Source organism: Emys orbicularis, chromosome 9 (genome assembly GCF_028017835.1).
Source record: "Emys orbicularis isolate rEmyOrb1 chromosome 9, rEmyOrb1.hap1, whole genome shotgun sequence".
Taxonomy (NCBI): Eukaryota; Metazoa; Chordata; order Testudines; family Emydidae; genus Emys; species Emys orbicularis.
The window spans coordinates 21,896,864-21,910,487 of NC_088691.1; the positions used below are offsets into that span (position 1 = coordinate 21,896,864).

At 43.5% G+C, this 13,624-nt stretch overlaps 1 protein-coding gene across 1 annotated transcript in view; it reads right to left on the minus strand.

Annotated features, from left to right (window-relative positions):
• Positions 1-13,624, minus strand: part of LOC135883545 (vascular endothelial growth factor receptor kdr-like) — a 183,944-nt gene that overhangs the window by 98,949 nt on the left and 71,371 nt on the right. The window contains exons 4-8 of the mRNA XM_065410731.1: positions 10,374-10,501; positions 5,339-5,504; positions 3,624-3,760; positions 1,689-1,869; positions 428-545 (exon numbers count right to left, since the gene is read on the minus strand). Of these exons, the coding sequence (XP_065266803.1) occupies positions 428-545; positions 1,689-1,869; positions 3,624-3,760; positions 5,339-5,504; positions 10,374-10,501 (730 nt within the window). The remainder of the gene's footprint in view (positions 1-427; positions 546-1,688; positions 1,870-3,623; positions 3,761-5,338; positions 5,505-10,373; positions 10,502-13,624) is intronic.

Sequence of the window (13,624 nt, forward strand, 5' to 3'; positions counted from 1 at the left end):
GCAGAGGTTCTCATGCAGAGAATGTTTCTTACAGCTTTCCAGGAGGCACTGGCTCCTTTTAAGCTCAGCTCTGCTAATGGTAACACCGACAACGCTCTCTTGTCCTTTTCTGTCTGTGGTTCTCAGTGTGTTATGGGCACATGACTGAGCGGATCCTTGCGTTTCTGCTGTGGGGTAGGGATGTATCATTATTCCCAGGCTGTCGGTGCAGAAACTGAGGGGTGAAGTGACTTGCCCAAGATCATATCACACAATGAGTCTGTGGCAGTGCTGATAATAGAACCCAGATTTCATTGTTTCCTAGACCAGCAATTTAGTCACAAGGCCACCCCTCTACATTGTCTGCCACGTCTGAAGAAAGTGGCCGGGATATCTTTTCTTATCCCTTTCACATTTTCTTGATCCTGCACAAGAGGCTGATACTCACCAGGTAACACTGGGGCGGGGAAAGGCATCCACCTTCACAGCTAGTTTCAGTAACTTGTGTCCTGCTACCCCCTCGTAGTAAGGTCCTTTCTTATAGGAAACTCTCAGGAAAGCTTTGTCTTAAACAAATATTTAAAAAAAGTCATACCATGGAAGATTCTTGTCAGGCTATAAATACCCGCAGCTCTAAATACAATGTGCTCTGGAATGGGTTTCAGCATGGTAGGTCAGGAGAAGCTACAATCAAATGGAATGACAAGCTTCCAGTAAGCTTCAGCCATAGCTGTATCTGTTCTGTACACATGTACCAGAACTAGAGACAGGCTCTCGCTGCACATTTTGGTTCTAGTGGCAGTGGTGGCCACTTAAAAAATCAACCACCACCAACAGCTACTACACAGCGGTATCTGATGATAACCCACTTTTATTTTAACTGGGGCCTCCCTTGACAAAGGTTGATTTTTTTCACCTCGAAGGGGGCCAGATTTTCAAGGGCAGAGCACCCACTATGGGTGCCAGACTTTCAGAGGTGCTCAGCACCCAATTTGCTGAGCTCTTTTGAAAATCTGGTCCCAGCTGAGGACGCTGACCCTTTTGAAAATTCTGGCCTACCCATACACAGAGCCAATGTGACCCCTGTGATATAAGTGACTCCTGACTAAATAGATGAATTCCAGGACATCCCATTTTCAGAAGTTTACTCTCTTTTCAAAGACATTTAAGAGGATAAAACAGCTAAACCAGAACAAATTAATGAGTCTCTACTGTCCCATATCCTGTCGCTAACAAAGACCGGTACTGTGTGTTTAAGAAGAAGACATAACCTTCCCGTAACACTATAATACATTTTGTTGAAAACATTTCTTCCTGACCCCATATCAGTGATGGGCAACCTGCGGCCCGTCAGGTTAATCCACTGGTGGGCCACCGGACAGTTTGCTTTCATTTGCACAGCCAGTTCCCGCAGCTCCCATTGGCTGGGAATGGCAAACCGCAGCCACTGGGAGCTGCGGGCGGCTGTGCAAATGGAAACAAACTGTCTGGCGGCCCGCCAGCAGATTATTCTGATGGGCCGCTTGCAGCCTGCGGACCTCAGGTTGCCCACCACTGGTTTATGTCCTAAAGCATGAGGACTGATAGGCCACTCTTGTGACTGTATCCTAGCTGGTGTCATTGCTAATGGACCCCTACATATTAAATGTGTCCATCTCCTTAACAGTCCTGCTTCCCAGACACTATTCTGATTTAGATACGGAACTTACTGTATACTGTGATTGTTTCATTGGCCTTCAGTATCATTACATTGGTCTCCAGTCCTGTTACGTTGACTGCTCTGCATATATACAAGCCACTGTCTTCCATGGTAACGTTGTGGATAGTCAGATTACTGAAGCCTTTATAAACCGACTGACTTTTGTTCAAAATTCGTGTAGGCTTATGATCCTGGGTGACAGAAGAAAGAGAAAAAGAAAAGGGTCAACTTTTTGCTTATTCTGTTTCAAATACCCTTCAATTAAGAGATATAAACTCCAAAGACCTCCGCTGAAACACTTACACTTTCCCCCCAGAGAGTTGGTTACTAATAATACACAAGAAGACGCAGCAGACAGACCTTTTCAGGGAGCTTTTAATGTCCATAGACCTACAAACTAATGAAATCAAGTAGCTCTTCACTAGTACCACGCAAGTGGGTAAATCTGTGGACAGAACCAATCAGGGGTTAAAATCCTGACCCTGTTGAAATCAATGGCAAAACTCTCATTGACTTCTGTGGGGCCAGGATTTCACCCATGTTATTTTGGGACTCCCAGCTGTAGTGTACATTTAATTCTTGGTCAGTATCAGTCTGTCCGGGGAAGAAAAATTAATACGTTAAATAGTAAAAGATCTATTTAGTAACCACATCCCAATGGAAAAGCCCTATAGAACCTGATACAGAATTGTAAATTTCAATAGAAATTTTGACCCTATAAAATTTAATAGGGATTTGTACATCTCCTACATAGAACCCTAGAGGATGGTTCAAGGAAAGACACTAGAAAGAAGATCAACTTCTATTTCATTCTATAGATTTCAAAGAGAAAATTCTGTAGAACCACACTGGTTTCATCCTGATAAAATTCTATAGGTATTTCCAACCCAGGCTGTAGTTTTTGTTATTTTTCTTTTCTTTTCTTTTAAAAAAAATTTCTTTCACTAGTTTTGCCAAGAAACCTTTTGAGGGGTCCCAAGTCATTAGATAACATGGAACATTCTTGTTTTCTGTGCAAGGCTGCAGAAACCCAGAAATCATCAAATTTAGGGGTTTGCACAGGCCAGAAATGGAATATTTTAAAAATTGTATTGAATTGGGACACTGATCTTTGGGCTCTTTCTCCACAAGGAGAACTTTTAGAATTGCTGCTTCTTAGAAATACTTATTTACCCTAATTTTAAGAGCTGTTAGTTTTAGGGCTCAATCCACATGCTGCTGCCAGTGACTTAAATGAGAATGCAGGGCACTCAGCAGCTAGCAAGAGCAGAGATTTAATTAGGGATGAATGAACCAACCCTGAACAAGACTTGATACTGCGTGGGCTCCACCCCTGTGATTCCCAAGAGGGTGCTGAAGGGGCTTAGCACCTTGCAGGAAGTGCTCAGCACTCTGAGGGGTCAAACCCCAAATGACCCCCCTGCCCTACACCCCACTAGCAGAGCCTGAATCCTCGCTTAGAACTTGAACCACATTTTTAGTGAGGCTTGAGAAAGGCCATTTCGTTTTTGATTCATTTTTACACAGTGCACAAATGCCTAGATTTATGGATAGCTGGATGGTCAGACAGACAGTCTGCCACATCTGCGGCTGCTCGATTTCCCATTGTCAGTTAGGATCATACGGGGGCCTGAAGTGATGTGGGAAAGGCTATTCTTTCCCCGCAGAACCAAAAATTCCTAGTGATGTAGCAAAAATCCAGTTAGGAGATTTGCAGCCCAATTTTGCCAAACCAAGAGGCTCAGAGAGTTCACATAAGCATCCTGGGTTTTCAGCTCATCCGAACTGAAAAGACAGTCATTTGTGGCTCTCCCATTGCTTGTTTTAAGAATGACAAATGAAAGCAAAATTAGGACTTACTAAACCATAAGAACAGAACTTTCATTTCCATACAGTTGACTACTGTAATCCAACCAGAGACAGCCTTAAATTGTCAGCTACTCACTCTCCCACTAGGATACTGCCATTCAAATTCAATCCGTCCATTGAAAAAGGTCTCTGCGCTGCATTCCAGGTTGAGGGTATCTCCAACCAGCAGCTTTCTGGAGTTTGCTTTCAGAGCCAGGTTCTGTATTCTGCCCTCTGAAATGAAAAGAACAGAGGAGACCCAAATTTCAAATCCTTCCTCAAGATCTTGCTCCTCCTGTGAGGACTGTAGGAAATTAGCCTGCTAATGACCTCAGTGGGAGCTGCTGGGCACTCAGGCACTTTTGAAAATAAGATCACTTAGGTAGGAACCTTAATCTCATTGGTCTATTGTCTGGGTTATGCAGGAGGCCAGACAGGATGATCGTAGTATGTTCCCTTCTGGAGTTAAACTCTTCTTTACTCCTCCATTTGGGGCTCCAGCTCTTGATCATTGGCCACATAATCACATTGATATCGTCCTTGTCCATCTTCTCTTATTCCCTGCCTAGGCTGCAATTTTCAAAAGTGACGAGTGCTGCTGGGCGCCTCAGTTTGGGGATAGGAGAAAAGGGCCTGATTTCCACAAAGTGCTGAGCACTCGCCCTCTGAAAACCAGCTTCCCTTCACCCCTTCACTCCTAAGCCCCTACTCAATTTTGAAAATCTTGGTCCTACTGTCTTATTACCCCCTCAATGCATCATGTCTGATGTTAGCTTGTTAAACTCCTTGGGGTGGGGCTCACGTCCTTTTATCTCTGGTGTGAAGTATCTAGCACACAGCAGGCCACTGGCAGAGCGGGGAATAGAACTGCTCAGTCCAGTCTAGTGCACTATCCACTAGGTCAGGGTGCTTCCCTATTAGAGGGACTAGGGGTGGATCCTACATTGGCCCTTAAGAGGTGGGTCCGATGACCTAACAGGCCTTCCCATCTTTGATTCTGTGACATATGTAGCAAATAATTACTCCAAGCGCTGAAAAAAGAGCTATCCAGAACCTCCATTTGGCTGCCATACAAATTTCCTTGCCTGTTGTTTTAAGCTAAAGCTAATTGTTGAGAAGGGTACCATGACCTAGTGGAAATGAAGTCACAGCGAACCCTGCCTAGTAAAGTTTAAAATTTATGAGGAGATGAAGAAAATATACACAAAACAAGGAGCACATTATTAGAAATGGGCTCAAATAAAGCCTCAGTCCCAAACACCTCAGTGTTCAAAATCCAGAGTTGACTTCTGCAGCTGGAGCCCATCTCGAAACACAATGGAGAGCATGTGGTAAAGTGCCAAGAGAAACCAAACAAAAACCGTGAGGTTTGCAAATGAGCATTTACATGAGATTTTATATCATGATCTTGTAAGTTCCACAAATACCAGAAATGGGCAGACGAGGCCACTGCTTGGATTTGCATATCCCAAAGCAGTGGTTATTTGAATGTCCAAACCAACAAAGCTTTGGTGGGATTTGAGGAAAATATTCCAGTTCTGTCCCATCTCTACACTGGGCAATTTTTCAAAACCAGGGGTGGATCAGATCCAAGTACTATTTGATCTGAACCACCAAAGCTCGAGGGGGAAGGTGGGTGTACAGAAAATGTTCCAGTTTTGACTCATCTCTAATACATACCAGCTATAAACCCCAAGCGTTAGCTTGGAACTAGGCTAACCAAGAAATAATAACCACAAGCTTAGCTAAGCACTAGAATTGTTTCTGTTCCATTGAGTAGCAGTTACTGCTCAGAACGGAGGGGTCACTCACCCACTTTCTGTAGTATGTAGTAGGATGAGGACTCAATTCCGTTTACTTTGGTTGTACACATGAGCATGGCTTTGAAGAAGTGGAAAGGAGGAGAGGGGATGACAAATCCTCTCCTGGGGTCCCACACCATCCTCCAGTAGCTGAACTCTGAAGAAGAAGAAGGAAGCTGAAAAAGAAGAGGCAGATGGAGACGGCTGAGATTTTCCCCTTGCTCACACAGCAGAGAGAAAGGTAGCCATATCTCTTCTTGGTTGGAGACAAGATACATATGTAACCCATTCAGAATCAATGGTGCAATCTCAAGAGGTACAAACAAGCAAGCCCCTACAGGAATGATAGCCTTGTATTTAAGGAGCAGAGCTGGATTCTATTCCGGACTCCTACAGACTTTGTGTGACGTTGGGCAAATAACAGGTTAATCTGTCAGAGCCTCACTTTCCCCAACTGTATAATGAGGATAATAATACCAAACTTGTAGGGAGACTTGGGGTTACATTTTCTAAAGTGATTCAGGCACTGTGAAAAAGGACCGAGGGGATGAGATTGCCTACAATGGCATGTGGCCCATCTGTGACTGATAATAGCAACGGCTGGAGATGGGGCACTAGATGGGGAGGGCTCTGAGTTACTACAGAGAATTCGTTTCCAGGTGTCCGACTGGTGGGTCTTGCCCACATGCTCAGCGTTCAACTGATCGCCATATTTAGGGTTGGGAAGGATTTTCCCCCAGGTCAGATTGGCAGAGACCTGAAGGTTTTCACCTTCCTCTGCAGCATGGGACACAGGGCACTTGCTGGTTTAAACTAGAATAAATGGTGGATTCTCTGTAAATTGAAGTCTTCGGGTCACTATTTGAGGACTTCAGTAACTCAGCTAGAGGTTAGGGGTCTGTGACAGGAGTGGGTGAGTGAGGTTCTGTGGCCTGCAAGGTGCAGGAGGTCAGACTAGATGATCATGATGGTCCCTTCTGGCCTTAGAATGTAAGAAAATATTAATTAAAAATAAAGAAAATCTAATGAATACTGTACACGAATACAGTATATGTACTATGTATGTCGATTTTGTATGCTGTACAGCATCCATTTAAGCCAGACTAGCCATTTTTAGTTGGGGGATGATTGGTATTTTATTGATAACATGCAGTACAGACTCCCCATTAACTAAAAAATCTTGTGATTTTTAAAAAACCAACCTTGAAAAATTCTGGATTTAAATTGTAGAAAAAAATTAGGTATGGGAAATCAAAGACTAATGGTGAGGGGGGTGGGTGGGTGGAATGACTGGCACTCACTGAGGTTCACCCCTCCATGCCCATTTTACAGCTGGGCAAATGGAGGCACAGGATGGCTAAAGGAGTTGTTCAATATCGCACTGTGAGTCTCTGACAGAACCAGGAATAGACACCAGGAGTCCAGACCCCCAATCTCCAGCTCTAGCCACCGGACCACATATTAAATGCTAAATCCCATCTCCACCTTTGAGAGCAGAGGCTGTTCAGAAGCGGTGGCTGGGAAGGAAGTAACTCTAGATGACAATATAACACAGGCTTGGGCTGACCACAGAGCACCCACGGTTGCCACGTAATAACTAACAGTGTGCCTACCCCCCAGAGAAAAGAAAGGTGCTAGTGTTTATAATGTGCCTTTCAAATCTAAATCAAGAGGAGAGTTTCACCAAGGAAGTTTTGGATTTTCATGAGCCAGCACAACAAGTGGGAACATCGCTCGTGACATAACTAGTCCTTCTATTGTTCTCATGACTGTGCTGCACTTGGTTTAAATTTCTGTACCTAACAAGGAAGGATTTGGGGTGGTGTGAATGACAGGTTCAATTTAAATAGTGTTTGGGAGAAATGAGCCTGCTTGGAATGAATTCCAGCTCTGAACGTTGGGAGCTGTTACTCATAATATTGGAGGTGAAATTATGACACTGATTGGCCTGACATCACGTTAGTTCACTTACTTTTCATATTCACCATGGAGCGGAACAAAGTCAAATGAGTCGTTACTGCACGGTAGCAATTAGGAGGCGGAGGTGAGATAAGACAGGTTGTCCTTTGTAGAACAAGAGCCCTAGGAATTATGGATTTCAGATCTGGATCTGAACTTCCTTAAAGTGGTTTAAGATTTGCTGTATGGATTCAGGATTTTTATAGGGCTAGAACTAAGACTTGAAGTTTGGATTAGATCTTGACTTCCACAGAGGTCAGGGGTTCAGATCTTGTTCAAATCCAGTCTAGATATATAGAGATGATTCCTTGCGCAGTGGCCTTCTGAGTATGCAGGTGCCCATCTGACAAATAGCATTCTCAAAACTAGCACTTAATTGATACCTTTCTTGGCAGTTTCAACAAAGAGGCCAATGACTGAGATGGGCTATGGAGGCTGGAATTGCCCTCTGAGGGTTTCCTCCAAGTCAGTAATGAGGCACATGGGCAGAGCAGTATGTGGCAAAAAAAAGCGCCACTGCTTGTGTGGTACCCGTTCAGTGGATAAATAGATCTTTCAGAGCTTTCAACTCTTTCACCCAGCATTAAATACACGTTAGAAGCTTAAATTGCAAGTCCAGCCCTGGGATTCTTGTGACTCAGATGATATGTGGTTAGCTAGGATCTGTTTAGTATTAGCAAACTGCACCCATTCTCATAAATATTTAAAGGAGAGAGAGTGCAATCATTTTAAAGTATAATGGTAATCTAAGGAACTTAATTGATGATGGAAAAAGTACATTTGCTACAAGAATAATAAAGTGTAAGAAAGCTGAATTTCATGGTTTGAGGGCTATGTATCCTTGATGGTTAGAAGAAGAGAAGAAAAAAATAACCCCACTGAAGAGGCACCTTACAGCAGTGCACATATATTACATTTCTTCATAACATATATATTTATACAAAAAATAAAAGAAAAAAAGGAGCTGACCCCACATTAAGGTTCCGTTCAGTATTTTTCCTCTGTATTGCCTATCGGAGATTAATTCTGGGAAAGGATGTTCTAAATTTGTCTGGTCACTTTATTCCCCCTGCCCTCCAAGCTTCCTCTTTACACAGGAAGCAGCCACTGTGGCTCCACACAGCAGCAGGAATTTCCCAGGCAAGGGAAAACAAGGAGCGGGGTTTCCATATAAGGAAGTTTGGGATGGCATGAGAGACTCCCTAGGTAAACACACACCTATACAAGTGGGTGCATCCTCTCTGACGGCGACATCTCCCTCACCCACAGCCACCTTCCTTTTGGGCTATAAATTCCACTCCCACGCCCATCCGCCCGTTAAAGCAGAAAAATCCTTGGCTTGGATTCCTTTGCAGTTCACAAGGGAAATGTGCTGAGATTTCATTCGTCTCCGTCACCAAATGGGTATCATCAGCTTGTAGCAAAATGAAGGACATTTGCATCTGTACTGAGAAATTGCTGGTGGAGAGACTGACTCAACACCAGGTGGAGAAAGGATAATACAATACCTTGTAAACAGGGGGATAAACCTTAAAACCCAAGGACTTCAGGGCTTGGGCCAAGCTTTTAGGGCCATGTTCATCCCTGGGGTAAGTCCAGTGAAGTCAGCAGAGATACTCCAGGGACAAATTTGGCCCTCTAATGGTTTAATAAGAGGGGACTTTCTCAGTGCCCCCACTAAGGATGAGGGGAAGGTAAGGGCGAGCACTGATTATTCCAGCCAGGGGAAGGAGTGGGGTTCTGAAAGTGGAGAAGGAGGAGATGCACTCAACCCCGCTCCCCCTCACTTTATCTCCTGCCCATTATACATAAAAAGAGAGATTGGATAATGTAATAAGGCCCAGCGCTGTTCTCAGTGACGTCAGTTGGAGTTTGGCCACTGGCTTCAATGGAAGCAGGGACTGCATCTCAGGCAATCATTTCAGGTGCTGGTTGCTTCCTGGGAGGGGGAGACATACTGCAGTCAAGAGGAGGGGAGGGCGTTCAGCACCTCCCAGGAGGGACTCACTGTGTCACAGGATTAGGCCCTACATTTATATGTTCGGCTTGTAAAAAAAATGCAGTTAATGCAGCAAAAAGATTTTAGCTGCACTTTCCCTGGAGATCAGGCATTTGCACCACCAAACCCACCAGCCCAGTTGGTAGCTACTGGCCCCCTTGTCAGCACTTCCAGTAGAAAGGTAGAAGATTGCATTTTCAGGGAGAATTAGCTCCTTTCCTATGCCAAGAGGAGGACTCTCCAGAACAGGCTGAGGCAGATTGGCAAGGGCAGAGTGAAGGAAATGGCATTGCCGCTTCTCACTCTGTGTCTCTTCAGGGGATGGTAGGACAGTTTCCATCTTCAGTCCAACATGCAAATAGAAAGAAGCATGATCTAGTATTTAGAGCACAAGGTTGGGAGGCAGGAGACCAGCTCTATTCCTGGCTCTGCCTCTCCATGGGCTTCAGCTAACACTTACTGAAGTCAACGAAGACACCCTGATTGAGTTCAGTGGGCGAGAATCAGGCTCTATGGCTTTAATCCTTTCATCGCCCTCTCTAATAGGCAAAACTGGCTCTGGGCTCTTTGGACCAAATGCAGTCCTGGCATAAGCAGGTACAAACTCTAGTGAGGGCAGTGGAAGCTGCGCCAATTTACACCTGAGTTTGGCGCTTTGCTGCAAAATGTGAAATAGAACAGACAGGTGTAAGAGTGCTGAGCAGGTACCAGGCTACAAAACTGGCTAGCTTTCCATCTGAAAGACAGAGCCAAATTCGTCACAGAATATTTCATTTTCCAAAAGATTGAGCATCTTGTCCTCTGTCTTTGCCAACATATTCAGAAACATCAAGAAATAAGTTGGGGGAAATAATTTGCATAAACTCAGTCTAACACTAACAAAGGCCACATGTGGGGGTCAGTGATAAAGCACCGTGAAGAATTTAGAAGGATTAAGGTGGATTTTGGAGGCCTTTGCCATTCTTCTAGTCCCACCAGCTTTGCTCTAAAGCTCACCCATCTTCACAAGCTCTTTTTTATAGTTGTTTACCCGGCTTTGACTCTCCAGATCTCTAAGGGGTTGGGTTAATCTGAAATTTCCACTTACCTGTCGAAGCTTGGGTTTGATATCTGGTGAGGTGACCCGGCAGGGTATGACAACCACTTCGGTAGTATTCAATACATATATCACTTTGGGATATTGAGGGTGAATCTGAACAAATGGATTCTGGTGGTCTGCAGGAGACAGAACAGAACGGTATTGGTTTGCAAAATTGTCCCTTGGTATGGTTGGCATTGCAACATTGTCATAGTAATCTTCTGTTTAGGTAGGATCTTCTAATGAGCCCCCACTGCTGCATTCCCTCCTTAGGTACACGAGGAATTACACCTGTTACGGTACTACTTATTCATGGAAAGCAGTGTAGTCTAGAGGTTACAGCCAATGAGTAAAAATCAGAGCTCCTAGCTTCTAATTCTGTCTCTTACAGACTCGCTTCAGCATGACCTTCAGCATGTCACTGTACCTCTGTTTTCCGGATCTGCAAAATGAGGGCAAAAATACTGACCTAACTCACAGGAATACTGTGACACTTAATGTTTGAAAAGTGCTTTGAGATCCTTGGATGGAAGGTGTTATCCTAGTCCAAAGTTCAAAGCTGTTTATATTATTATCATCATAAACAGAAAGCTTTGCTGAGGATTGCACTCCTGTATTGATCTAACCATTTATTTGTATCACATTGCTTTTCAAATTCACGTTGTGAGTGGAAAAGTCCTACCAGCTACAGCTCTGGATGACTGTGGAATACTCCCCATAGGGAAGTGGTGGATGCCCTGATACTGGAGACATCCAAAACCAGACTAGAAGAATCTGTTTTGCACTGGGAAGGGGATGGGTTAGTCGACCTCGCAGATCTGTAGGGCTTCCCTTATGTTTGCCATAATGGATCAGACTAGAGCTGATTGAATAGTAAAAATAAAAATGAAACGTGTGACTGTTTTAGCAAAAAAACTTGCTGAGTTTGGTTTGCTGTGATTCATGGGGATTTACTATTCATTATTTGTGAGTATTCCAATGAGCATCAGGGAGTCATGAAAATGTTTGTGAATCTCTAAAATGTCCTGAATTTTATTACAAATGGTGATTCATCCAAAAACTTGTGTTGAAATTAGGATATTGCTTATCCACTGTCTATTATTGTCCTGTTAAAAACTTTCAGGAACCAATCAGATAGTAGAAACTAAATCATCTGACTTATTTGCCAACCGCACTTTACATGAATTGTAAGCTGTTTGGGGCAGAGGACTTTTTGTTATGTATATGTACGCTGCATAGCAACATGAGGCCCCCTAGCCTTGGTTGGCACCTCTAAGGGCTACTTTAGCACAAAATAATAACTACCACATACGATGAATAGTGACTAACTCAAGTGAAGGGTTTGAACATTCCACAGCCTGAAAGTTATTCTGCCAAAGCATTCTGTGAACATTTATGGATAATGAATTTGCCCAGAGGAAATTAGGATCAGTCTTCAAATGAATGCTTAACTACCCTAAAATGGGGCTAAATTTGGGATGAATATTATCTGTAAGGTCTATCTCATGGGTCACTTTAGTCTGGTGTCCTGCCTTTAGCAGTGGCCAAATATCTGATGACAATAAAAATACCCATAGTGCTCAGTTGGCCAATGAACTATACAAAGGGAAAATGTTCCTTCCTGAGCCGCTCAGGTGATCGGTTTCTGTCTTGAACCATGGAATTTGTTTACCTTTATATCTTAGGGTTCTGTTTTCTTCTCCTTATGCACAAAAGACATGAAATGCTTTTATGGAGAGGTAAAAGAGATCACTAATTAGTTTGAAGAGATACAATTGCTATTTGTCTGCAACTTGTCCCAGTGCCCCATGGTCCTGTGCAAATACATTAAATAGCCTTGGGCATAATTACCAAATTAAGATGGCAACATTATTTATAGAAGTTTGGTGCCTTTTCCCACCCTCCAGCAGAAAGAGGTTTTCCATAGAACAGGAAAGAGATAGCAGGGTCCTTGGTGTGGTGGTTATTTGACTTTGTATCCACCTGCCACATTCAGTGCTAAGGCTGTGGTATTTTTTCAGGAGGTGTTTTGCTGGACAGTTCCCCGATGTGAAGCTCACAGCCCGGTTAACCTATCCATGTTGGCTTTGGTTGATATTAAAGGACTCCAGCAAGTCTCCTGGACCAGAATTCCCCAAAGTGGCATTAACCAATATCCCTGCCTTTGATTCTGTGCTTTCCCTCTTTTTTACTATGTACTGATCTCAAACTACAGAATGTTGTTGCAGTATCCAAATCAAAGACACATACTCTCTCTCTTCTTCCCGGGACTGGTCTCAGAAACAAGAAACATAAATATGGTCTATTTTTTTAAAGGTAATCAACTGTGTGATGTTCCAGGGTTCGTCAGGAACATGTCTAGTTGCTGCCACGTCAACCTCCTGAGGTGCTTCCGGATTCAATCGCCTAGAATCCAGGAACCTGGTGGCTGTTTTGTGATTGAGACACCTAGCCAGTAGGTAATGGACCAAAGCCACCAACTCATTTCATAGGTCACTGCAGTAGCCATTGACGGTGATGGCAACTTGTGATGGCTGCTGGAGGTGGTTGGAAAATTGTGAAAAATTTTAGTTTTCAGTTAAAAATGGGCAACATTGTTCCCTCAATTTTTTAGCTAACTGGTGGGAAAAGTTAGGGGGAAAGGATGAAAAAAATGGAATAAAAATTTCCACATTTTGCCCTCCATTTCTTGGGACCAGATTTAGCTACTATGGAGCAGGGTTTGAACAGGTGATGCCAGGGTAAAAGGCTGCATAGCCCATTACTAATCCACTGAGACACCCATTCCCCAGCAAGCATAATTGTGTTTCTTCTTGGGGATTTATTTTGCTGTCACAGAAAGAAAAGTGAAATAATTCTATGAACTTAAAACAAATCTCCAACTTCTGAGCACAGTTGCTGTGCACTATTAAACAGTGGTCATGTTCCACCCCAGAAGTGGCTGTAATTAAATAGTGGGTGAAGTATTTCTCATATATGTAAAATGTGTATATGTGTTGAATTTTTCTGGCTGATAGATGCTATATGAATGTATTTTTTATTGTGCTTGCACCAAATTTGGTCTTCAATTTCCAATATGCCACCAATTTCCAACAACATGGATGGTTCTAATATTGGATAATTTTTAGGTGTGGAAGAGGTATGTCTACACAGCAATTAAACACCCGCGTCTGGCCCAGGTCAGCTGACTCGGGCTTATAGGTCTCAGGCTGCAGGGCTGTAAAATTGCTGTGTAGACCAGTGCTTCTCAAACCTGGTCC